At 44.2% G+C, this 26,612-nt stretch overlaps 1 protein-coding gene across 4 annotated transcripts in view; it reads right to left on the reverse strand.

The window, feature by feature from the left end:
• Window positions 1-5,362: 5,362 nt before the first annotated feature.
• The window catches only part of wdfy3 (WD repeat and FYVE domain containing 3), a 156,954-nt gene continuing 135,704 nt past the window's right edge, over window positions 5,363-26,612 (reverse strand). For all 4 annotated transcript variants that reach the window (XM_061906059.1, XM_061906061.1, XM_061906060.1 and 1 more), the window contains 15 exons: window positions 26,349-26,455; window positions 26,126-26,279; window positions 25,964-26,055; window positions 25,692-25,904; window positions 22,496-22,637; window positions 22,277-22,431; window positions 18,293-18,451; window positions 18,028-18,207; window positions 17,787-17,969; window positions 17,624-17,717; window positions 17,412-17,558; window positions 16,388-16,624; window positions 15,417-15,528; window positions 15,153-15,350; window positions 5,363-6,016 (listed from right to left, as the gene is read on the reverse strand). In XM_061906059.1, coding sequence (XP_061762043.1) covers window positions 5,899-6,016; window positions 15,153-15,350; window positions 15,417-15,528; window positions 16,388-16,624; window positions 17,412-17,558; window positions 17,624-17,717; window positions 17,787-17,969; window positions 18,028-18,207; window positions 18,293-18,451; window positions 22,277-22,431; window positions 22,496-22,637; window positions 25,692-25,904; window positions 25,964-26,055; window positions 26,126-26,279; window positions 26,349-26,455 — 2,291 coding nt within the window. In that variant the 3' untranslated portion in view covers window positions 5,363-5,898. The remainder of the gene's footprint in view (window positions 6,017-15,152; window positions 15,351-15,416; window positions 15,529-16,387; window positions 16,625-17,411; window positions 17,559-17,623; window positions 17,718-17,786; window positions 17,970-18,027; window positions 18,208-18,292; window positions 18,452-22,276; window positions 22,432-22,495; window positions 22,638-25,691; window positions 25,905-25,963; window positions 26,056-26,125; window positions 26,280-26,348; window positions 26,456-26,612) is intronic.

Here is a 26,612-nt window from a genome sequence, read left to right on the forward strand (position 1 = left end):
ATCTTATAAGTAGACGCAGCACAGAGCGCTACTGCCTACTGGCGCTGACGAGACGAGACGCGCGGCCGCCATCTTGGAGTGGTGATCTACTCCACTCAGTGCAATTCTTTTGGCAGGAGCAATGAACTGTCAGCGCATTTTATCTCACTGAATACCACTCATTTTCACACGCTTTTTTGTCATACATGTAGCTATGATAAAGGACACATGTTTTGGTGTGTTCATAGTCTGCTTAACAGTAATAGAATATTCTTATATGCAATAAGTGACCAGACGTCCAAGATCAAAAATGGTAATAATGATTCCAGAGAAGGGGGAAAAAAACGGTCAGCTATTTTTAAGTTGAAGAAACAATATGATTAGGTTATATATACATGTGTATATCCTACGTAAACAATGTATGAATATATTAGATATCTAAATATATTATAGACTGTATCTCTGTTGCTGCAACAGCAGAGAGTTTATTCTGTCTTGACACTTTGTATTGATATTTTCTATTACATTCTTCCAATAAACGATCACATTTACAGTGATTGTTTTATATGTATTTTTCATGTATGTTGCTTTGGATAAAAGTGTCTGCCAAATACTTAAACATATATAAACAGCTGAAAGTCTTTATATCAGCTAAAACCACCAATCTGTTTCACTGGATTCAGAATAAAAACCAAAGTCTGTCTTACCCAACAAAGTTAGTATTTGAATATTGTTACTTGAAGACTTATTCCTGCTTACAGTTATACTGTTTAGAGAGTATTGTCTTATATTTTGACTAAAATGAGAATGCATCATAATCAGTGGTGGCTGGTGAATTTTGTTTTAGGTGGGGCTGAAAGTTTGTAAACCAAATACATGTAGGGGCATTATCCTCCCCCAGAAGATTTCTTTGTGATTTTCACAAACAATTATTGAAGATATTTGCTCCTTCTCAACACTGTGGTAATATTCTTTTCACAAAATACTACCAATAGTATGTTAATGTTAAATCTTACTTGTGAAAAATAATCCCCCGATTCCTACTTTCAACAGTACGCTTATTTGAGCAGGAAAACGCTTAACACCAGCATCTTTGTTTTCTACCTGTCAACAGTCAGTTTAGCATCTTTGCTTTCTACCTGTCAACTGTCAGTTTAGGCTGCTAGCCAGCTCCTCATCACCACTCCAAGATGGCGGACAAATTGCTCGCGTCACAGCAGCCAATGCTGGGTCTACTTATAAGATGTCTATGGTTATAACATCATTGCAAACACTACAATCTGTTGCGTCCACTGCAGTTCGCTACCTTTTTGTCAAGTGATTTTTTTAAAGCAGGGTTGCATGAGGTACCTACACATAACGTTACGGTAGTGAAGGTGTCACACACAGAAACGGAACGTTAGACGGCAGTCAGCAGCACCGCGTATTTTAGCCACCTTCAAAGAGACAAATATAGTCAAATAAAGGTCAGTTAAAATGTATACCATATTAAAAATGTGTGCAAATTCCATAGGGCCCTGATATCTAAAAAGTACAACTCTGTTTATTGTTATGTTCATGTATTTATGTGTTTATGTGTACGTACACATAAACACATACAGTATGAGATGAGCTCAATGAGATAAGGTAAGAACAGGATGGAAACTGCTGTGAAACTATCCATCCATCCATCCATCCATTCATCCATCCATCCATTTTGTACCGCTTATTCCCTTTGGGGTCACGGGGGGAGCTGGTGCCTATCTCAGCTACAATAGGCAGAAGGCATTCCAATGCAATATGCCATGGAAATACAATGAAAACACTTTTGTGCAAATAAGCACAGTTGCACTTGTTTTTTCAAATGTGTTTATTCTGTAAAGGAATGAGTTCCATGTTTAAAATGACTGGTTAATAGTGCTATTATGAAGTGCAATGTCAGCACTATTTGTTTGAATAATAAATACATACAGCGTTTTAAAAGCATACACAATCTGTGTAAATATATTAGTCTGTGGTTAAAAGAACTTGAAATGACTTGAAACTCAAAATGCAGGACTTGGGACTTGACTTGAGACTTATCAGTTTTGACTTTGGACTTGACTCGAGACTTGAGGGCAAAGACTTGAGACTTACTTGTGACTTGCAAAACAATGACTTGGTCCCACCTCTGCTTGTCACACGGCAGCTGTTTGCATGCGTCTTAGGTGTCGTTTTCATTAACACAGTTGGAGGTGTGGAAATGAAAAAAGTTAAAATCCCTAATGCTAGTCAGTAGCATGTGAATAGCAAGGCTACTGCATATTAGCATCAAGCTAGCACATTTTTGTAGCCTTACTTTACTTACGTTGGGAGTGTCTTGAGTACATTTCTGTGTTGGCATGTAAAATGTAAACATTACCTGGAGGTCATTGGGCCGAGTTTGCTCTCAGTGCTGCTGGAGTGATCGGCAACTGCCCAAGTGAGTTGGCAATATTATATTAATAGTAATTAATAGTTCCCTAGTAATTATTACATTATTATTACATTAATTACTTTCCTTAGCAATTATTACATTATTAATAAATGTATTACTTTGCATAGTAATTATTAAAAAATGTTTCCATTAATTACATCCACCAGTAATTATTACATTATTTTTACATTACTTACATTCCCTACTAATTAATACATTATTATTATTACTATAGTTAGTTTCCCTAGTAATTATTCCATTATTACATTGATTACTTTCCCTAGTAATTGTTATATTATTATTACAGTAATAATTTTCCATAGGAATTATTATATTTACTTTCCCTACTAATTACTATAATAATGACTTTCCCTAGTAATTGTTTTATGAATGACCTTCCCTAGTAATTATTACATTAATTACTCTCCCTTGCAATTATTACATTATTATTCAATGTATTACTTTCCCTAGTAATTATTACATCATTATTACAGTAATTACTTTATCTAATAATTGTTACATTATTATTACATACATTTCCCTAGTAATTATTACATTATTATAACATTAATTACTTTCTCTAGTAATTGCTAAATTATTATTACATTAATTTCCCCAGTAATTATTACTGTATTTACTTTCCTTGGTAATTATTACATGAATGACTTCCCCTAGAAATTATTACATTATTCTTACATGAATGACTCTGCATGCTCTATAAAAAAGGAGACAATTGGCGGTGGACAACATTTTATTGAAAGTAGTTTAGCATCGTTGAACATCTTCTTTGAATGTCAACACAAACACTCCACAGTCACACACTGAACACCACACTTTATCATTCGTCTCTCTCTCTGGCTTGTTTGTTCCTTGCTCGCCCCGCCTTCTTTGCACTAAGAACACAAAGTTGTGCGACAGGACGTCAGCGACATGCAGGGGGAATCCAACAACAACATAAATACTTTGTACATTTCCTGTCTGCATTAAATATAAACATAATAGTTTGAGGGACGTTTGATTGACAGAGGCCGACTCCGCCTCCTGCGGCGGGAACACCTGATTGGTCGCTGGCTGGCAGTCAGAGGAAAGATGGCCGCCTCGTCTGAGGCTTTAGAAAACATGGAGGTTGAAATGAAGAATGTTTGAGTTGTGATTCAAATCATTTGCTGCCATCAAGTGGGCCAAAGGTCAATTGTTTTTTAACACCTTTTAGTCCAGGTGCTGAGTGGGCGTGTCCCTGTGAGGCCGCCCCCCCAAACACACAACCAGCAGCTCATTAGCATATTCAAATGAAGAAACATCACAGTTTCCAAACTGTGTGTAGCTATGATGCTTGTTTCCACTCCAAGTGTTTATGCAGGTGTGACTCAAGACATCTCTCCCCCAAACATTGTCTCGTGACACTAAACACATGTTTGTAAACAACCTCTTAGTTTGTTTTTTGTGAATAACCTCTTAGTATGTTGTTGGTAATAAACCTTTTAGTTTGTTGTTTGTAAACAACCTCTTTGTTTGTTGATTGAAAAAAACCTTGTAGTTTTTTGTTCATAAACAACCTCTTAGTTTGACAATGACCTTTTAGTTTGTAAACAACCTTTAAGTTGTTTGTTTGTCAACATTTTAGTTTGTTTGTAAACAACATCTAAGTTTGTTTGTAAACATCCTCTTTGTTTGTTTGTTAACAACTACTTAGTTTGTTGATTGTAAACAACCGGTTAGATTGTTGTTTTCAAACAACATTTTAGTTTGTTGTTTGTAAACAACCCTTTTGTTTGTTGATTGTAAACAACCTTTTAGTTTTTTGTTTATAAACAACCTTTTAAGTTTGACAATTACCTTTTAGTTTGTTGTTTATAAACAACCATTAAGTTGGTTGGTTGTCAACATTTTAGTTTGTTTGTAAACAATATCAAAGTTGGTTTGTAAACAACTTCGTTGGTTTGTAAAAAAAAACTCCTAGTTGGTTTGTAAACAATCTCTTAGTTGGTTTGTAAACAACCTCTTAGTTTGTTTATTGCACACAACCTCTTAGTTTATTGATTGTAAACAACCTCTTAGTTTGTTGATTGTAAACAACCTCTTAGTTTATTGTTTGTGAACAACCTTCTAGATTGTTAACAACCTTTTATTTTGTTGTTTATAAACAATCTCTTAGTTTGTAAACAACCTTTTTGTTGTTTGTAAACAATATTTTACTTTGTTGATGTAAACATCTTAGTTGGTTGTTTGTAAACAACCTCTTGGTTTGTTGTTTGTAGACAACCACTTAGTTTGTTGTTTGTAAAAAACCTCTTAGTTTGTAAAATACCTTGTAGTTTATTGTTTGTAAACCACTTTAAAGTTTGTTGTTTGTAGACAACCACTTAGTTTGTTGTTTGTAAACAACAGCTTAGTTTTTTTGTATGAAAACAACCTTTAAGTTGTTTGTAAACAATCTCTTAGAATGTTTGTAAACAACCTATTAGTTTGTTAACAATCTTAGTATGTTGTTTGTACACAACTTCTTAGTATGTTTGTAAACGACCTGAGTGTTGTTTATAAACAATTTAGTATGTTTGCAAACAAGATGTTAGTAACGGTTTGTTTGTCAACAAGCTGTGAGAATGTTTAGCAACAACATGGCGACCTTCTCCAGGGGACTTGAGCTAAAACAACAACAACAAAGTGATATTGTTTGTCACGTTTCAGCACATAAAGTTTATCAAACTGAGTAGAAGAGAAGATGACAACCATGTTGTATAGAAGATGACAACCATGTTGTTTTGCTGCTGGGCTCAACAAGAGATTTGTCTCCCTCTAGTGGTGACGTCACTAAATGACGCTTCTCTTCCTCTTTGAACGTCAATGAAGCCTTGTTGTGTTTTAGCTTTTAGTTTCATTTTTGGCACAAAGCGTTGCAACAAGTGTTGTTGTGATTGAGTTGTGTGAACAACGAGAGAGACAAAGGAGTGTTTTTGACGTGTTGGGAAACATTTTCATCTTTGTGTTGAAGGGAAAGAAAATAAAAGATAAAAGTCTGTACAGTAAATGTGTTAAACAGGAAGATATGACTTTTGTGGTTTCTATAAAAGCAGCAACTCAAGTCTTTAAGAACTCAATCATTTTGCTAACTTGGCAAAAGGAAAGAAAAAGAAGCACAAGTTGCATCAAGTCCTTGAATATGTGCAGAGTGACGCCCTCTGGTGGTGATGGCGAGTACTTCTTTTCCCACGCTGAAAAAGTCTTGCTGGGATTTGTACATATGGACAAGTTTGTCTGGGAGGTCACATGACCGTGATGGGGGCGGGGCCAGATGAAGTTTGTCTGGGGATGTCACATGACCGTGATGGGGGCGGGGCCAGTTGAAGTTTGTCTGGGGGGTCACATGACCGTGATGCGCCGGGGCCAGTTGAAGTTTGTCCGGGGAGGTCACATGACCGTGATGGGGGCGGGGCTAGTTGAAGTGTGTCTAGGAGAGGTCACATGACCCGGTGACGGAGGCGGGGTCAGTTGTTGTCATGGTTGGTGCTGCGCTCGTGTTGCAGGTTGTAGTAACAGTTCTGACAAACTCTCACAGGGGACGAGATCTTCAGCCTCTTGATCTCTGACTGGAAGCGACTACACCTGACACACACACACACGCACGCACGCACGCACACACACACACACACACACACGCACGCACACACACACACACAATAAACAACACAACAAAACATCTTCATGTTGTATTTATATCTGCGTACACTTTCATACTCACTTTTGCAGTGTTTACTTGTGTGTGATATCGTGCGATACAAGCAGTCCTGCAGTGTTTACTTGTGTGTGATATCATGTTAGATACAAGCAATCCCGCAGAGTTTACTTGTGTGGGATATCATGTGCGATACAAGCAGTCCTGCAGAGTGAATACTTGTGTGATAACATGTGCGATATAAGCAGTCCTGAAGAGAGTTTACTTGTGTGTGATATCATGTGTGATACAAGCAGTCCTGTGGGGTGTTTACTTGTGTGTGATATCATGTGCGATACAAACAATCCTGCAGTTTACTTGTGTGTGATATCATGTGTGATACAAGCAGTCCTGTGGGGTGTTTACTTGTGTGTGATATCATGTGCGATACAAACAATCCTGCAGACAGTTTTCTTGTTTGTGATATCATGTGCGATGCAGGCGGTCCTGCAGAGTGTTTACTTACTGTGTGATTTGGTAAGCGTAAATATATAGGAATATTATTGCAGCTTAACTGGCGCTTGCATATTTTACTCCGAACATTTAAGTTTAATAATGTAAGGAGGAAGTTTGCAATTAATTTAATTTAAGCGCATGACTGGAGTAACTAGCAGGTGTGTAGTTTGAAAGACGAGATGGCGCCCAAGGCTGATTATAGCCAACTTAAAAAGTCAATGGACACTCTGATGAAGGAAGTTGCTACCATCAATTATAATGGCCCTTGTTGGGCAGCAGGATCACATGAGGGCTGACAATCTGGAGAAAGATAAGAAACCCACAATTCTGGAGAACAGAGTTGCTGATATTGAGCAGTACACACAGATCAATGATGTTATCATCACCGGACTCAGCATCAAACGCACCAGCTGGGACCACAGCGAATGGAGGGGAGCCGGCGGAGTTGTATGTTATATCAATGGAGCGACATGCAGTCCAAGGACATACAACGGGACCGTAACAGCACTCAGGCATGTCACATTTTGCCCAAGAGAGGAACAAACGACAAGCCGAGCGTAGTCCTGAGATTTGTAAACAGAACGCACAAGATCGCGTTGCTAAAAGGTATACATGATCGACCATTTGACCAAACAAAATGCTGGTATAGCCCAAAAAGCACACGAAATGAGGACAGGTAAGAACATTCTACAAACTTGGACTGCGAACTGTAAAGTATTCATCAAACTCAACGCCAAAGTGCTGGTGATTAGAAACATGGAAGATCTGAACGAATATGACGTTTGAACTGGACTGTGAGGTAAAAGCCACAAACACAATCAAGACACACATTGATAATACGCAAGATGCAACTCATGACACTAGCCGCATAATTCAGTTGATTAGTGAGTATGACAATGTACAGTTGAAAGCATCTCAATACACTGAGCACCGCCTACAAGACTTGGAACATGATACAGACCCATCCATCCATCCATTTTCTACCGTTTGTCCTTTTAGGATTGCGGGGGGTCGCTGGAGCCTATCTCAGCTGCATTCAGGCGGAAGACGGGGTTTACCCTGGACAAGTCACCACCTCATCGCAGGGCCAACACAGATAGACAGACAACATTCACACTCACATTCACACACTTTGGCCCATTTACTGTTTCCAATCAACCTATCCCCAGGTGCATGTCTTTGGAGGTGGGAGGAAGCCTGAGTACCCGGAGGGAACCCACGCAGTCACGGGGAGGACATGCAAACTCCACACAGAAAGATCCCGAGCCCGGGATTGAACCCAGGACTACTCAGGACCTTCGTATTGTGAGGCAGATGCACTAACCCCTCTTCCTCCGTGCTGCCCATAATACAGACCCGGACAATAATTTCCTCCTCAATATTAATGAGAACTGCTGCTACTATACTAATGACCAGTACAACCACAACATTATTACTAAGGGCAAATGATCAATTATCCATTTCAAAGGTAGAAGCCTAAACAGGAATTTCAAGGACTATTTACACAGCTTTTCACAACCATTTAACATAATTGCAGTATCTGTAACCTGGATTAACCGTGAAAAAGTGACATATTTGGAACTGGATGGTTATGAACTTATTAATGTAAATAGACAAAACAAGGAGGGTGGAGGGGTGGCGATCTATGTTGATATCACCTTGAGTTTCAAACGTCTGGATGGTATGACAATCGTGGTTGATAAACTACTTGAATGTCTAACAGTGGAAATGTCATTATTAGTTGTGTATACAGATGGCCAAGTACAAGCATTGAACGTTTTACAGATTGGATGGAATGCCTGATTTAAAAAAAAGAGTAACATTAATAAAGCTGTCTTCATTTGTGGAGACTTTATTATTGACCTCTTAAATCCCAGTAAAAATAAAGATTAGATCATTTCATTGACACAATGTACTGTATGAGCCTATATCCCAAAATCACCAGACCCAGTCGAATTACATCCCACTCTGCCACTCTAATCCACAACATATTCACTAATGATACTGACAATAAGACCGTAAGTGGGCTATTGATTAAAGATATCACTGACCACCTCCCATTCGTTTTTATTCGTCAACGAATAAAAACGAGACGAAAATGTCTGCCAGAGACGAGATCCAATCGGAACTCATTTTGTTTGGAAGAGGCGGGAGGAGTTGGGAAGAGAACTAATCAGAGCGATGCAGCCCCTCAGCATCCAGAGCCTTAAGGAACTCCGGGCGGACCACATCCACCCCTGGGGCCTTGCCACCGAGGAGCTTTTTAACTACCTCAGCGACCTCAGCCCCAGAAATAGGAGAGTCCACCACAGATTCCCCAGGCACTGCTTCCTCATAGGAAGACGTGTTGGTGGGATTGAGGAGGTCTTCGAAGTATTCCTTCCACCTATCCACAACATCCGCAGTTGAGGTCAGCAGAACACCATCCGCACCATACACGGTGTTGATAGTGCACTGCTTCCTCTTCCTGAGGCGGCGGACGGTGGTCCAGAATCGCTTCGAAGCCGTCCGGAAGTCGTTTTCCATGGCTTCCCCGAACTCCTCCCATGTCCGAATTTTTGCCTCCGCGATCGCTGAAGCTGCACACCGCTTGGCCTGTCGGTACCTGTCCACTGCCTCCGGAGTCCTATGAGCCAAAAGGACCCGATAGGACTCCTTCTTCAGCTTGACGGCATCCCTCACCGCTGGTGTCCACCAAGGGGTTTTAGGATTGCCGCCCCGACAAGCACCAACTACCTTGCGGCCACAGCTCTGATCAGCCGCCTCGAGGTACGGAACATGGTCCACTCGGACTCAATGTCCAGCACCTCCCTCGTGACATGTTCAAAGTTCTTCCGGAGGTGGGAATTGAAACTTTGTCTGACAGGAGACTCTGACAGACGTTCCCAGCAGACCCTCACAATGCGTTTGGGCCTCCCAGGTCTGTCCGGCATCCTCCCCCACCATCGCAGCCAACTCATCACCAGGTGGTGATCGGTAGAAAGCTCCGCCCCTCTCTTCACCCGAGTGTCCAAAACATAAGGCCGCAAATCAGATGACACAACTACAAAGTCGATCATGGAACTGCGGCCTAGGGTGTCCTGGTGCCAAGTGCACATATGGACACCCTTATGTTTGAACATGGTGTTTGTTATGGACAAACTGTGACGAGCACAAAAGTCCAATAACAAAACACCACTCGGGTTCAGATCCGGGCGGCCATTCTTCCCAATCACGCCTCTCCAGGTTTCACTGTTGTTGCCAACGTGAGCGTTGAAGTCTCCCAGTAGGACAAGGGAATCACCCGAGGAAGCACTTTCCAGTACTCCCTCGAGTGTTCCCAAAACGAGTGGGTATTCTGAACTGCTGTTTGGTGCGTAAGCACAAACAACAGTCGGGACCCGTCCCCCTCACCCGAAGGCGGAGGGAGGCTACCCTTTCGTCCACCGGGTTGAACTCCAACGTGCAGGCTTTGAGCCGGAGAGAAACAAGAATTGCCACCCCAGCCCGTCGCCTCTCACTGCCGGCAACGCCAGAGTGGAAGAGGGTCCAATCCCTCTCGAGAGAAGTGGTTCCAGAGCCCTTGCTGTGCGTCAAAGTGAGTCCGACTATATCCAGCCGGAACTTCTCTACTTCGCGCACTAGCTCAGGCTCTTTCCCCCCCAGTGAGGTGACGTTCCACGTCCCAAGAGCTAGCTTCTGTAGCCGAGGATCGGACCGCCAAGTACCCTGCCTTCGGCTGCCGCCCAGCTCACATTGCACCCGACCTCTACGGCCCCTGCTATGGGTGGTGAGCCCATTGGAGGGGTGACCCACGTTGCCTCTTCGGGCTGTGCCCGGCCGGGCCCCACGGGAACAGGCCCGGCCATCAGGCGCTCGCCATCGTGCCCTACCTCCGGGCCTGGCTCCAGAGGGGGGACCCGGTGACCCGCGTCCGGGCGAGGGAAATCTGGGTCCATGCTTTTTCTTCTTCATAAAGGTCTTCGAGCTGCTCTTTGTCTGATCCCTCACCTAGAACCTGTTTGCCTTGGGAGACCTTACCAGGGGGCTTTATGCCCCCGGACAACATAGCTCCTAGGATCATTGGGACACGCAAACTCCTCTACCACGATAAGGTGGCAGCTCAGAGAGGAGCCAATAAAAAAAAAAATTAAAAAAAAGAGTGCACCAGTGAAAGAAACTATACTTATTGAATTGGATCACAAAGGGATTGGAAAATGCTTGCAAAAAGAAAAACACTCTCGGAATTTATAAGATTGAAAATAAAAGAAGCAAAAAATAAATATAAAAACAAGTTAACTCATATCATAAGGTCAAATAAGAGAGATTATTACAAGAAATGACGAGATGATAATAAACACAATATAAAAGGAATATGGAATTTATTAAACAGTATTGTAAAAAACATTACCTCTTCAAATAACTATCCAAAGTATTACACGAATGATGATAAAGAAAATTATAATATTGAAGATGTGGCTAATGTTTACATGTTTGTCCATATACTGGGTTAACGCATGCGCAGTGTTGATGGGCGGGAAGGAACAAGCGTTTCCGTTTTTTCCTCTGTGCAGCAGTTGATTAAATGTTGTGAACCAGAATAGACGTCGTGTTTAATCACCTGGTTTTCAAAGCTAAGGCCTTCAATAAGTTCTTTGTAAGTATTGAACCCGAACTGGCAGAAAAAAATTCCAGTTCCAGAGACAATTGGTAAAAATATGGAGGGATAGTTGGAGAGAAATACCAATTCTATGTTTTTAAATGCAGTAGATGAAGAAGAAGTGTTGGATATTGTAAACAAATGTCAGAGCAAAATGTCCACTGACTCCAATGACATTAGTATGGCATTGGTGAACAAGGTCATGACAGGGATATCAAAACATCCATCCATCCATCCATTTTCTACCACTTATTCCCTTTCGGGGTCGCGGGGGGCGCTGGCGCCTATCTCAGCTACAATCGGGCGGAAGGCAGGGTACACCCTGGACAAGTCGCCACCTCATCACAGGGCCAACACAGATAGACGATTAACATATATCTGGAATTTGTCATTTCAAACCGGCGCATTTCCAAATGAAATGAATATAGCTAAAGTTAAATGGTAAATGGGTTGTACTTGTATAGCGCATTTCTACCCCTTTTTAAGGAGCCCAAAGCGCTTTGACAGTATTTCTACATTCGCTCATTCACACACTGACGGCGGGAGCTGCCATGCAAGGCGCTCACCAGGACCCATCAGGAGTAAGGGTGAAGTGTCTTGCCCAAGGACACAACGGACGTGACTAGGATGGTAGAAGGTGGGGATTGAACCAGTAACCCTCAGATTACTAGCACAGACACTCTACCAACTTCGCCACGCCATCCACTGTTAAAACTGGGAGCAAACACCACTTCACAAACTATAGACCCCTTCTCTTTACTTCCACAATTCTCTAAAATATTAGAAAAACTATTCGATAACAGGTTAGATGCGTTCATAGAAAAGCATAAAATACTCTCGGACTGCCAATATGGGTTTAGATCAAACAGATCTACAGTACATCAATGGCAATAATTGAAACAATAGAGGAAATCACAGATGCCATAGACAAGAAACAATATGCAATGGGAATATTTATTGATCTAAAAAAAACATTTGACACAATTAACCATGATATATTCATCAATAAAATGAAAAAGTATGGAATCAGGGAGTTGTACTACACTGGCTTAAAAGTTACTTAAATAAGAGACAACAGTTTGTGAAGTTGGGGAATTGCTGTTCATCATGTTTGGACATTGCTTGTGGTGTCCCCCAGGGGTCAGTGTTGGGGCCAAAATTGTTCCTCCTGTATATCAATGATATATGTAAAGTGTCTAGCTTATTGAAATTTGTGTTATTTGGTGATGACACTGATATGTGTTGACTTAAATCAATTGCAGGAGGTCAATTATGGAAGAAATGAGTAAACTAAAAACTTGGTTTGACTATAATACATTGTCATTAAACCTGACTAAGACTAAGTTAATGCTGTTGGGAAATAGGACAAGTGAAACACGGGTGCAGATACAAGTAGATGGGGTGGATATTGAAAGGGTTTTTGAAATAAAATTCCTTGGAGTTACGATTGACTATCAAATTAACTGGAAAGCACATATAAAACATGTACAAACTAAACTGTCAAGAAGCATATCAGTAATAAACAAAGTAAAGCAGGTTCTGGATCACAAATCACTCCACATTCTCTACTGTTCTTTGGTCTTACCATACTTAACCTACTGTGTGGAAGTCTGGGGGAATAATTACAAAAGCCGATTAAACGCAATATGTATACCTCAGAAAAGAGCTGTTTGCATCATCCATAAGGTTGGATATCAGGACCCATACTCATTCACTATTCTTACAGTCAAAAATATTGACATTTAATGATATTGTTTGGTATCAAACTTCACAAATAATGTATCAAGCCAAAAATCAATAAACTCCTAGGAAGCATTCAAAAATAGTTCAGCACATAAGAGGGGGGTTACAATTTAAATGCTTAGTTATAGAATGACCATTAAAACATTTTGTATTTCAATTTGTGGAGTGAAACTATGGAATGGTTTGAATGTGAAGTGAAAGCAGTTTAAAAAGAAGTATAGGCACTTAGTATTCCAGAGGTAGAGAGATGAAGGAGGGGTGGAGTGTGTCACAGAAGAGTGTGGGTCTCCCCATTGAGGCAGTGGTGATGTGGAATTATCATTATAGGTAGTGTGCATATGTATGTTTCATGAAGTTTGTACATAGAGTGAACAGGTAGTTCTAGCTCAGAGTAATTTATCATTTAAAGAAAAGGGGTAGGATTACATGAGTGTAAACTTCTTCTCACTCCTTTTCAAATATGTAAATAAAATATAAAATAAAAAAATAAATTTAAAAAAAGTCCACTGCTCATTTTGTCTATTTTTTCGTTTTTTTATTCTCCATTGTTTTCATTATGTTATAATGGCTGTTAAGGCTGTAGCACTGTATTGGATCAAGATTGCTCTTATGTTTTGCTTACTTTTTAAATAAAACACATCAACATAAAATAAAAAATAAAATAAAAATATCATGTGCGATACGAGCAGAGTGTTCACTTGTGTGTGATATCATGTGCGATACAAACAGTCCTGCAGAGTGTTTACTTGTGTGTGATATCATGTGCGATATAAGTTGTCCTGCAGAGCGTTTACTTGTGTGTGATATCATGTGCGATCCAAGCAGTCCTGCAGAGTGTTTAATTGTCTGTTATTTTCATGTGCGATACAAGTGGTCCTGCGGAGTGTTTACTTGTGTGTGATATCATGTGCGATACAAGTGCTCCTGAAACATGTTTACTTGTGTGTAATATCATACCGACAGCCATCAGACTGTATAATGCATATGTTCCTTCTTGACTGCACTTAAATGTAGAACATATTGATATTATTCATATATTTTATATATATATGATATTATATATATTATATTATTTATTATTATCATTGTTTATTGTGAGCGAACTGTGGTGTTGAATTTCCTCCACGGATCAATAAAGTGTATACTATTCTATGTGCGATACAAGCAGTCCTGCAGAGTGTTTACTTGTGCGTGTTATCATGTGCGATACAAGCAGTCCTGCAGAGAGTTTACTTGTGTGTGATATCATGTGCCATAAGCGGTCCTGAAGCATCTTTACATGTGAGTGAAATCATGTGCGATATAAGCAGTCCTGCAGAGTGTTTAATTGTGTGTGTGATATTTCAAGTGCGATACAAGCGGTCCTGCAGAGTGTTTATATGTGTGTGATATCGCTGCTGCTCACTGCTCCCCTCACCTCCCGGGGGGTGAACAAGGGGATGGGTCAAAAGCAGAGGACACATTTCACCACACCTAGTGTGTGTGTGACAATCATTGGAACTTTAACTTTAACTGTATAACCCAAAGTCCAACCCTCACTGGAAATGCGTCCGACTAACTGCCGCCATGCAGACCAAGCTCTGACACTGATTGTAGAAGGAGCAGACCGCCACAATCAGACAGTCCAATACCCCATACTCTGAGCACTTCCCACAGGACTTCCCGAGGGACACGGTCGAATGCCTTCTCCAAGTCCACAAAGTACATGTAGACTGGTTGGGCAAACTCCCATGTACCCTAAAGGACCCTGCCGAGAGTATAGAGCTGGTCCACAGTTCCACGGCCAGGACGAAAACCACACTGTTCCTCCTGAATCAAAGGTTGGACTGTCCGGCGTAGACTCCTCTCCAGTTCACCTGAATAGACCTTACCCCTGGGGCCTTGCCACCGAGGAGCTTTTTAACTACCTCAGCAAGCTCAGCCCCAGAAATAGGAGAGCCCACCACAGATTCCCCAGGAACTGCTTCTTCATAGAAGACGTGTTGGTGGGATTGAGGAGGTCTTTGAAGTATTTCCTCCACCTATCCACAACATCCCAAGTCGAGGTCAGCAGAACACCATCTTCACCATACACGGTGTTGACAGTGCACTGCTTCCCCTTCTGAATTTCTGGACATGCGTGTGGACTAAAGATGGTAGAAAAGACCAAAGTACCCCAAGTCGTGAATGCACCAAGACCAAAGACCTACTTGTTACAAAAGAGCTGTCCACAGTTCCTGCAGTGATGGCGTCTCTCGGTGAGGGAGAATCGCACGCCGCATGCCGAGCAGGCGTCCACCACCTCGTCCTTCACCCAGTGGTCGGCGGCCGAGCGACCCGGCTGCTCGCTGACGGACCAGCTGAAGACTCGGCCGCGTCCATCCCCCACCAGGATCTTACTGTGGTCCCTGCGAGAAGACCATGACTCACAGGAGTGCGAGAGGAAAGAGAGACGAGAAGGTTGCCTTTCTTACTTGGAGATGGCGAGCGACGTGACCTCGGCGGGCTGAGCGTTGTCCTTGCGATCGAAGGCCGTGTGCATGGTCAGCTTGCTCCTGAAGACTAGCTGGCGCTCCCACCTGTAGCCTGCGAGGACACGTCAACGGTTAACCAGGATACGCCAACGCTTAACGAGGACGCGCTAAGAGTGAGCCAGGACAAGCTAACGCTTAGCGAGGACACAACAACGGTTAGCCAGGACACGCTGACAGTTAGCCAGGACAAGCTAACGCTTCGCGACGACACCCCAACGGTTAGAGAGGACACGTGAACAGTTAGCCAGGACACGCTACCAGTTAGCCAGGACAAGCTAACGCTTAGCAAGGACATGCCAACGGTTAGTGAAGACATGTCAACAGTTAGCCAGGACACGCTAACAGCTAACAAAGACACGCTGACAGTTAGTCAGGACACGCTAACGCTTCATGAAGACCCGCTAACAGTTAGCCAGAACACGCCAACACTTAGAGAGGAGACACGCCAATGGTTAGCCAAGACACACTAACGCTCGGCGAGGACACGCTAACAGTTAGCCAGGACACACTAACACTTGGCGAGGACACGCTAACGGTTACCGAGAACAAGCTAAAGGTTAGCCAGGACATACTAACAGTTAGCCAGGACAAGCTTACGCTAAGCGAGGACATGCCAACGGTTAGCGAGGACATGCCAATGGTTAGCAAGGACACGCCAATGATTAGCCAAGATACGCTAACGGTTAGCCAGGACACGCTAAGGATTGGCAAGGCCACGCCAATGGTTAGCCAGGACACGCTAACGGTTAGCCAGGACACGCTAAGGATTGGCAAGGCCACGGCAATGTTTAACCAGGACACGCTAACGATAAGCATGGACACACTGACGCCTAGCGAGGACATGCGAACGGTTAGTGACGCTACTTGTTAGCGATGACACGTTGGTTGGCTAAGAAGCGTGGGACACGTACCCGCCCTCAGCTGGTTGTACGTGCGCGACTCCACAGCGGGGGGGTGCAGGAGCTGAGTGACGGCGTTGGGGCCGTGATGGGCGGCGTGGATGTGCGGTGGCAGTCCTTTGCCGTGTTGTCCTTCGGAATAGTTGACGAAGACGAAGCCATCCTTCTCGTCGATGCTGAGGCTGTCTGACCATCGGCGGGAATCGTCTGAGCCGCTGTCGACCGACCAGGACGCTCCCGCTCGCGCTCCTGAAACGTAAACGTGCTTTGTAGCGACACGCTAACTAACTGACTACCTAGCCAACGACTGCTAGCATGGACACAACATTCATATGTAACATTGTACCTAACTACTGTTGTCACAATACTATGTTGTGTATTGCAATCATTGTACAAATATGACTATGTTGTATACTGCGGTCATTGTAGTAGTACTATACTATATAGTGATTGTAGTAGTACTAAGTTACGTATTGTAATCATTCCTGTAATACTATGTTATGTATTGTAATCATTGTAGTAATAATAGGTAGTACTTTTGGGTAATAAGTAGTAAGAAAAGTACTGGTAGTAAGAAGTAGTTAAAAGTACTATTGAAAGTTGTAACCAATAATGAAAAGTACTTTTTAAAGGTAGTGAGAAGTAGTAAAAAGTACTTTGAAAGGTGGAAAGCAGTAGTTAAAAGTACTTTAAAGCTAGAACCTTTGGGTAGTACGCAGTAGTTAAAAGTACTTTGAAAAATGGTAAGCAATAGTTAAAAGTACTTTAAAGCTAGAACCTTTGGGTAGTACGTAGCAGTTAAAAGTACTTTGAAATGTGGAAAGCCGTAGTTAAAAGTACTTTAAAGCTAGAACCTTTGGGTAGTACGTCGTAGTTCAAAGTACTTTGAAAGGTGGTAAGCAGGAGTTAAAAGTACTTTGAAATGTGGTAAGCAGTAGTTAAAAGTACTTAGAAAGGTGGTAAGCAGTCGTTAAAAGTACTTTAAAGCTAGTACCTTTGGGTAGTACGCAGTAATTAAAAAGTACTTTGAAAGTACCTTTGTGTGCCTGCAGGGCCCCGGCAGGCTGAACGGTTCCTACACCAGAAGAGTCGTGCGCAGTTTTGTGTTCCTGACCCAGAAGACTTTCTTCTCCGTCAGACTCGCTGCTGTCGTCGTCGGCGCCGTTGTGGGCGTGGCCTCCCTCTGGTTGACGAGCGAGTAGCGAGTGAGACTTCTTTCCTCCAGACTCGTGTTTTGTGTCATCTCACCAAGTTTGTCCTCGCTGCAACATTCCGCCACGTCCACTTCCACGGGTTCCGGGGCTGGGGTCTCAGGGACCTGGAGGAACTCCATCCTCCAGAACTGCAGAGAGGAAGAAGGGCAGGCGTGAATGTCGGGGTTAGCGTGGCAGCGGGGTGGGGATGCAGTTACCCTGACGACGCCGTCCGAGTGTCCGGTGACGATGACGTTCTGCGTGTCCCACTCGTTCATCTCGGACACGCAGCAGCAGGCGATGTGCTGGCTGCGGCCGGTGAAGGTGTTGGCGCTGGCGATGGGGTTGCCGTTGATGCTCCACACGTGGATGTAGGTGCCGGCGCAGGACACGATGTCGCCCTGCGGGACACAACACCGGGTCACGCCACCAGAACAGCGGGTGTGGGTGAGTACCCACCGTCAGCTCGTTGATGCAGAGGGCGGACACGGGGGCCCGGTGGCCCCTCAGCTGCGTGACGAAGGACAGCGTGTTCAGGTCCCAGACGATGCACGTCCTGTCCCGCGAGCCGCTCACCACAATGTGGTACGCCGACGACGCCGTCAGACACGTGACCGCGTCCGTGTGACCGAGCAGCGCCTGCGAGCAGAGGGCGGGGCTTCATTGTGGTCCTTCCGCAAAAAAGCCAAATAAAAAAAAACGCTCGTCCGAGTTCACCCTTTACCTGTTTGAGGGCCAGAGACTTGGCTCGCTCTTTGGACGTCCCCATCTCCCACACGCAGACGGTTGTGCTGGTCCCGCCCGTGATCAGCAGCCTGGGGTTGGGGCAGATGGAGCACAGGATCTGGCCCCACTCGCACAGACACTCGTAGACCACCAAGGCCTGGAAAACAACCATACTTAACTGGCACCAACCAGCTTGGGGAGTACTACTGAGCATGAAGCTCATTTTCTTGCTGGCTCTCAACATCCCCCGCTCTCCCTTGACTTCTGCACTGTTCTTGGGATTGATTGACCGGACTCTTCTCAACCAAAAGCAAAGGATTGGGGACCGGATGCTCCCTGTTGGAAGTCCTGTGTTTTCAGTATGCTTATAAATCTACATGTTTAAATAATAAATCCATCCATCCATCCATCATCTTCCGCTTATCCGAGGTCGGGTCGCGGGGGCAGCAGCCTAAGCAGGGAAGCCCAGAGTTCCCTCTCTCCAGCCACTTCGTCTAGCTCTTCCCGCGGGATCCCGAGGCGTTCCCAGGCCAGCTAGGAGACATAGTCTTCCCAACGTGTCCTGGGTCTTCCCCGTGGCCTCCTACCAGCTGGACGTGCCCTAAACACCTCCCTAGGGAGGCGTTCGGGTGGCATCCTGACCAGATGCCCGAACCACCTCATCTGGCTCCTCTCGATGTGGAGGAGCAGCGGCTTTACGTTGAGCTCCTCCCGGATGGCAGAGCTTCTCACCCTATCTCTAAGGGAGAGCCCCACCACCCGGCGGAGGAAACTCATTTCGGCCGCTTGTACCCGTGATCTTATCCTTTCGGTCATGACCCAAAGCTCATGACCATAGGTGAGGATGGGAACGTAGATCGACCGGTAAATTGAGAGCTTTGCCTTCCGGCTCAGCTCCTTCTTCACCACAACGGATCGATACAACGTCCGCATTACTGAAGACGCCGCACCGATCCGCCTGTCGATCTCACGATCCACTCTTCCCCCACTCGTGAACAAGACTCCTAGGTACTTGAACTCCTCCACTTGGGGCAGGGTCTCCTCCCCAACCCGGAGATGGCACTCCACCCTTTTCCGGGCGAGAACCATGGACTCGGACTTGGAGGTGCTGATTCTCATTCCGGTCGCTTCGCACTCGGCTGCGAACCGATCCAGTGAGAGCTGAAGATCCCGGTCAGATGAAGCCATCAGGACTACATCATCTGCAAAAAGCAGAGACCTAATCCCGTGGCCACCAGACCGGATCCCCTCAACGCCTTGGCTGCGCCTAGAAATTCTGTCCATAAAAGTTATGAACAGAATCGGTGACAAAGGACAGCCTTGGCGGAGTCCAACCCTCACTGGAAACGTGTCCGACTTACTGCCAGCAATGCGGACCAAGCTCTGACACTGATCATACAGGGAGCGGACTGCCACAATAAGACAGTCCGGTACCCCATACTCTCTGAGCACTCCCCACAGGACTTCCCGAGGGACACGGTCGAATGCCTTCTCCAAGTCCACAAAGCACATGTAGACTGGTTGGGCAAACTCCCATGCACCCTCAAGAACCCTGCCGAGAGTATAGAGCTGGTCCACAGTTCCACGACCAGGACGAAAACCACACTGTTCCTCCTGAATCCGAGGTTCGACTATCCGGCGGAGCCTCCTCTCCAGTACATCTGAATAAACCTTACCGGGAAGGCTGAGGAGTGTGATCCCTCAATAGTTGGCACACACCCTCCGGTCCCCCTTCTTAAAGAGAGGGATCACCACCCCGGTCTGCCAATCCAGAGGTACCGCCCCCGATGTCCACGCGATGCTGCAGAGTCTTGTCAACCAAGACAGCCCCACAGTATCCAGAGCCTTAAGGAACTCTGGGCGGATCTCGTCCATCCCCGGGGCCTTTCCGCCGAGGAGCTTTTTAACTACCTCAGCGACCTCAGCCCTAGAAATAGGAGAGTCCACCACAGATTCCCCAGGCACCGCTTCCTCAAAGGAAGACGTGTTGGTGGGATTGAGGAGGTCTTCGAAGTATTCTCTCCACCGATCCACAACATCCGCAGTCGCAGTCAGCAGAACACCATCCGCACCATACACGGTGTTGATAGTGCACTGCTTCCCCTTCCTGAAGCGGCGTACGGTGGTCCAGAATCGCTTCGAAGCCGTCCGGAAGTCGTTTTCCATGGCTTCCCCGAACTCTTCCCATGTCCGAGTTTTTGCCTCCGCGACCGCTAAAGCTGCACACCGCTTGGCCCGTCGGTATCCGTCCACTGCCTCCGGAGTCCTATGAGCCAAAAGAACCCGATAGGACTCCTTCTTCAGCTTGACGGCATCCCTCACTGCTGGTGTCCACCAACGGGTTCTGGGATTACCGCCACGACAGGCACCAACAACCTTGCGGCCACAGCTCCAATCAGCCGCCTCGACAATAGAGGTTCGGAACATGGTCCACTCGGACTCAATGTCCCGCACCTCCCTCGTGACATGTTCAAAGTTCTCCCGGAGGTGTGAATTGAAACTCTCTCTGACAGGAGACTCTGCCAGACGTTCCCAGCAGACCCTCACAATGCGCTTGGGCCTGCCAGGTCTGTCCGGCATCCTCCCCCACCATCGCAGCCAACTCACCACCAGGTGGTGATCGGTAGAAAGCTCCGCCCCTCTCTTCACCCGAGTGTCCAGAACATGAGGCCGCAAATCCGATGACACAACTACAAAGTCGATCATGGAACTGCGGCCTAGGGTGTAATAAATGACAATAATAAATGACAAAATATAAATTTCATACGAAATTGCGTATAAATGCCAACCAGATATCGGGTAAAAAAATATATAACAGTTAGCATATGTCAAGTACCAAAATCTATGACTCAGAAGTGTAAAAAAATATCTGAAAAATCTAACATGCTGTGAGCATGCCAACATTTTAAAAATTGGCCCTAAAAAGTTATCATGTCAACAGTACACACGCCACAAGGAAAAAAATCTGACGCTGAGGTGTAAAAAAGAAAAATCTGAAAAAGCTAACACGCTAATGTTAGCATGCCGACATAAAGTTTGCCAAAAAAGTTAACATGCTAATGTTAGCATGGTTACATGCTGAAAATTGTAATTTTCCTGAAGGAACTCTCCTGAGGGAATAAATAAAGTACTATCTAATATACCAAACTATTAGACTCTTGAGGTGTGTAATAAAATATCTGAATAAGCTAACATGCTAGCATTAGCAAGCAAACAGTAAATACGGCTTGAGTACCAAAATCTATGACTCTGAGGTGTAAAAAAAAAAAATCTAAAAAAGCTAACACGCTAACGTTAGCATGCCAACAAAAAGTCTGCCAAAAAAGTTAGCATGCTAATGTTAACATGCTAACAGCTAGCATACATTATGTACCAAAATATTAGACTCTCAGGTGTAAAAAAATATCTGGAAAAGCTAACATGCCAATAGTAAAGACGCCTCAAGTACCAAAATATATGATTGTCAGGTGTACATCTAAAAATGTAATAAAAAAAGTTAGCATGCTTACAAGCTGACTGTTAGCATATGACATGAACCAAACTATGAGACTCTGAGGTGCATACCTGCATAATTACCATAAAAGCTATCATGCTAGCTAACATCATCAGTTAGCATGTGCTAAATACCAAACTTTATACAAAAATAGCAAAACGAGCTAGCAAAGCATACTAACATGCTAATGCTAGGTCTGAAAAATTGCTCATATATTTTAAATGGGGAAAAACGTCCTGGAAAATGTGGTAAATTGTAAATGTTTGTACAAACAAAAGTGGTAGCATGTGTGTGACGAACAAGTGGAATGGTGGGAATGGGATTAGAGATGTGGGAGAAGAACAAGTCACCAGGCTTGAGAAGCAATAATTGATATGCAAATACAAAAATTGATCATCCCTAATTGATCAACACGTTCCAATACACAAACGCATGGGTGCAGTAGCGCCACCTGGTGGTGACTTGTGGAATTAGCGTTTTCTCACTGACCTTGTCGGACTCGTAGTTGGCCAGGCGGCAGCTGAGGTCGGCGTAGCCCCAGGCGAAGGTCTTGTTCCAGGTGGGCGGGACCAGGACCTTGTTCTGCTCCACGGCCAGGGCGCCTTTGTCCGTGCACACGATCTGACCCACAGGCTCCTTCAGCTCTGCGACGCAGGACAGGAAGTGGTGAATGGGCAGGTCCTACCAGGTGTGCTGACTGGACACTACCTTTGACGGGCGCCAGCGAGGGTCTGAGGTTGTCCAGGTGGTAGAAGAAGATCTTGTCACTGCTGGAGCCGGGGGGGACGTTGGCCGTGTCGCCGTTGGCTTTGCAACGTACGCGCTTGGGAGGGTGTGGCTTCTTGAACAGCTGCCACACACACACACAAAGTCAGCACACCTGCTCTGCCAGAGCATAAGAAAACTTTGTAGGGCCGGGCACAACTTCTTTTATTCCAACACCCGCGTCAAAAAAGTACTTCTGGAGAACAGCACGTACGCATGTATCACTCTCTTACGGTGTTAGCATTAGCATTAGCATTAGTCGCACGTGCTGACAATCGATCATTTTTCATACATCCCTTTAATTACCCTTTTGAGTTGTGATTAATCACGATTAATCAAGATTAATCACAGTATTTACAAAAGCCTTGCTTATCTTATGTTTGGTACTTTTGTTGATGTGCTAATAGCATTCTTGCTAGTGGCTGCAATAAAAAGGTAGATTTTTGTTTTCATTATTCAGGTAATCAGATAACCATATAACAACACACCTTTAAGGTAACCAGGTAACCGTGTAACAACACACCTTGCAGGTAACTAGGTTATTGTTAAACAACACACCTTTCAGGTAACCAGGTAACTTAAACAAAACACCTTTCAAGTAACCAGGTAACTGTTAAACAACACACCTTTCAGGCAACCAGGTAACTGTTAAACAACACACCTTTCAGGTAACCAACTTAATGTTAAACAACACACTTTTTAGGTAACCAGGTAACTGTTAAACAACACACCTTTAGGGTAACCAGGTAACCGTATAACATCACACCTTTCAGCTAACTAGGTTATTGTTAAACAACACACCTTTCAGGTAACCAGGTAACTGTTAAACAACACACCTTTAAGGTAACCAGTTAACTGTTAAACAACACACCTTTAGGTAACCAGGTTACTGTTAAATAACACACCTTTCAGGTAACCTTGTAACTGTTAAACAACACACCTTTCAGGTAACTAGGTAACAGTATAACAACACACCTTTAAGGTAACCATTGTAACTGTTAAACAACACACCTTTCAGGTAACCAGGTAACCGTATAACCACACACCTTTCAGGTAACCAGGTACCTGTTAAACAACACACCTTTCAAGTAGCCAGGTAATTGTTAAACAACACACCTTTCAGGTAACCAAGTTAATGTTAAACAACGAACCTTTCAGGTAATCAGGTAACTGTTAAACAACACACCTTTAAGGTAACCAGGCAACCGTATAACAACACACCTTTCAGGTAACTAGGTTATTGTTAAACAACACACCTTTCAGGTAACCGCTAAACAACACACCTTTCAGGTAACCAGTTAACTGTTAAACAACACACCTTTAGGTAACCAGGTTACTGTTAAATAACACACCTTTCAGGTAACCTTGTAACTGTTAAACAACACACCTTTAAGGTAACCATTGTAACTGTTAAACAACACACCATTTCAGGTTACCAGGTAACTGTTAAACAACACACCTTTCAGGTAACCAGGTAACCGTATAACAACACACCTTTCAGGTAACCAGGTAACTGTTAACAACACACCTTTCAGGTAACCAGGTAACTGTTAAACAACACACTTTTCAGGCAACCAGTGTACTGAATAACAACACAGCTTCCAGGTAACCAGGTTACAGTTAAACAACACACCGTTCAGGCAACCAGATAACTGTTAAAAAGCAAACCTTTCAGGTAAATAGGTAATTGTTAATCAACACACCTTTAAGGTACCCAGGTAACTGTTAAACAACACACCTTTCAGGTAACCGTATAACAAAATGTTTCAGGTAACCATGTACCTGTTAAATAACACACCTTTCAGGTAAGCAGGTAACTGTTAAACATCACACCTTTCGGGTAACCAGGTAACCTTGTAACAATTCACCTTTCAGGTAACCAGGTAACTGTTAAACAACACACCTTTCAGGTAGCCAGGTAACATTGTAACAACACTCCTTTCAGGTAACCAGGTAACTGTTAAACATCACACCTTTCAGGTAACCAGGTAACAGTATAACAACACACCTTTCAGGTAACCATTGTAACTGTTAAACTACACACAATTTCAGGTTACCTGGTAGCCATATAACAACACACCTTTCAGGTAACCAGGTAACCGTAGAACAACACACCTTTCAGGTAACCAGGTAACTGTTAAACAACACACTGTTCAGGCAACCAGTGTAACTGAATAACAACACAGCTTCCAGGTAACCAGGTTACAGTTAAACAACACACCGTTCAGGCAACCAGATAACTGTTAAAAAGCACACCTTTCAGGTAAATAGGTAACCGTTAATCAACACACCATTAAGGTACCCAGGTAACTGTTAAACAACACACCTTTCAGGTTACCGTATAACAAAATTTTTCAGGTAACCATGTAGCTGTCAAATAACACACCTTTCAGGTAAGCAGGTAACTGTTAAAAATCACACCTTTCAGGTAACCTGGTAACCTTGTAACAACATACCTTTCAGGTAAATGTTAAACAACACACCTTTCAGGTAGCCAGGTACATGTAACAACATTCCTTTCAGGTAACCAGGTAACTGTTAAACATCACACCTTTCAGGTAACCAGGTAACTGTTAAACAACACACCTTTCACGTAACCAGGTAACTGTTAAACAACACACCTTTCAGGTAGCCGTATAACAACACACCTTTCAGGTAACCAGGTAACTGTTAAATAACACACCTTTCAGGTAACCAGGTAACTGTTACACAACACCTCTTTCAGCTAACCAGGTAACCGTATAACAACACACCTTTCAGCTAACCAGGTAACTGCTAAATAAAACATCTTTCAGGTAACCAGGTAACTGTTAAACAACACACCTTTCAGGTAACCAGGTAACTGTTAAACAACACACCTTTCAGCTAACCAGGTAACTGTTAAACAACACACCTCTCAGCTAACCAGGTAACTGTATAACAACACACCTTTTAGGTAACCAGGTAACCTTGTAACAACACACCATTCAGGTAACCGTATAACAATACACCTTTCAGGATACCAGGTAACCTTGTAACAATACACCTTTCAGGTAACCACCTAAGAACACATCTTTCAGGTAAGCATTGCGGTGAAGGTAAAGGTATTCCTCTGCATGTGATGAAGACTAATACTTGGATGTTGAAGAAGACCTGGTACCTGCTTGGGGATCTGGCCAAAGTTGTTGATGAAGCCGATGGTGGCGGTCTCCTTGAGCGGGTCGTTGATGTTGTAGATGTCCACCTGGCCCTCGTAGAACAGGTGGTGGAAGACGTTGACCGCCTCCACGGCAGGCGGGCCCTGCTGCTTGAAGCCGAAGATCAGGTCGATCCACTCGTGGAGGTGAGCCGACACGTAGTCGCACTCCAGCGCCTAAGATCAAGCAGGAGTGAGAGGAGGTCCAAACGCAGGTGAATGTGTGGCGCTTGCACCTCTCTGTGGACCCGAATGAACTCCCGCGGGTCTCCTTTGGCCCAGGGCGGCAGGATGACGTCGCCCAGCTTGGTACCGTTCTGCTTGGCGCCTGGTACCCCCAAACAAGAAATCATTAGCATACCTTCGAGATGTCCGCTTTCATGTCGCCCTACACTGACCCAGGTCAAAGTTGTTGGAGTTGAGCAGGAACTCTGGCAGGTAGAAGAACTCGGGGATGAGCTCCTTGACGTCGGCCATGTTGTGTTTGGAGGCGGACAGCCAGGCCTCGCGCACGCTGTGGAACATCCTGTCGGCCAGGTCGAAGTGTCCTCCCTGGAAACGCCGGCACGGTTACCAAGGTGTGACCGAGGAGAGACTCCCGCTCCTGTGCCAGAAACCAACCTGCAGTCTGAGGAAGATCTGCGTGAAGGGCTCCATGCGCACCAGGTAGGAGGCCACGATCATGGCGGAGGAGTAGTGTGTGCCGTAGTGGTAGGCGGGAGTTTCACCTGCGACACCAGGTCAGGTCGTCACTTTTCATGAAAGAACTCGCTAAGTCAGTTGTGTTTCTCTTCAAGTCCTCTACCCTTAAACTTCACTCAGTCATTACTCAGCACCAGGACGCCCATATCATACAACGTATGCAGTGCAACCTCCATTTAAGAA

The sequence above is a fragment of the Nerophis ophidion genome, linkage group LG07 (genome assembly GCF_033978795.1).
Source record: "Nerophis ophidion isolate RoL-2023_Sa linkage group LG07, RoL_Noph_v1.0, whole genome shotgun sequence".
In the NCBI taxonomy this organism is placed as follows: Eukaryota; Metazoa; Chordata; class Actinopteri; order Syngnathiformes; family Syngnathidae; genus Nerophis; species Nerophis ophidion.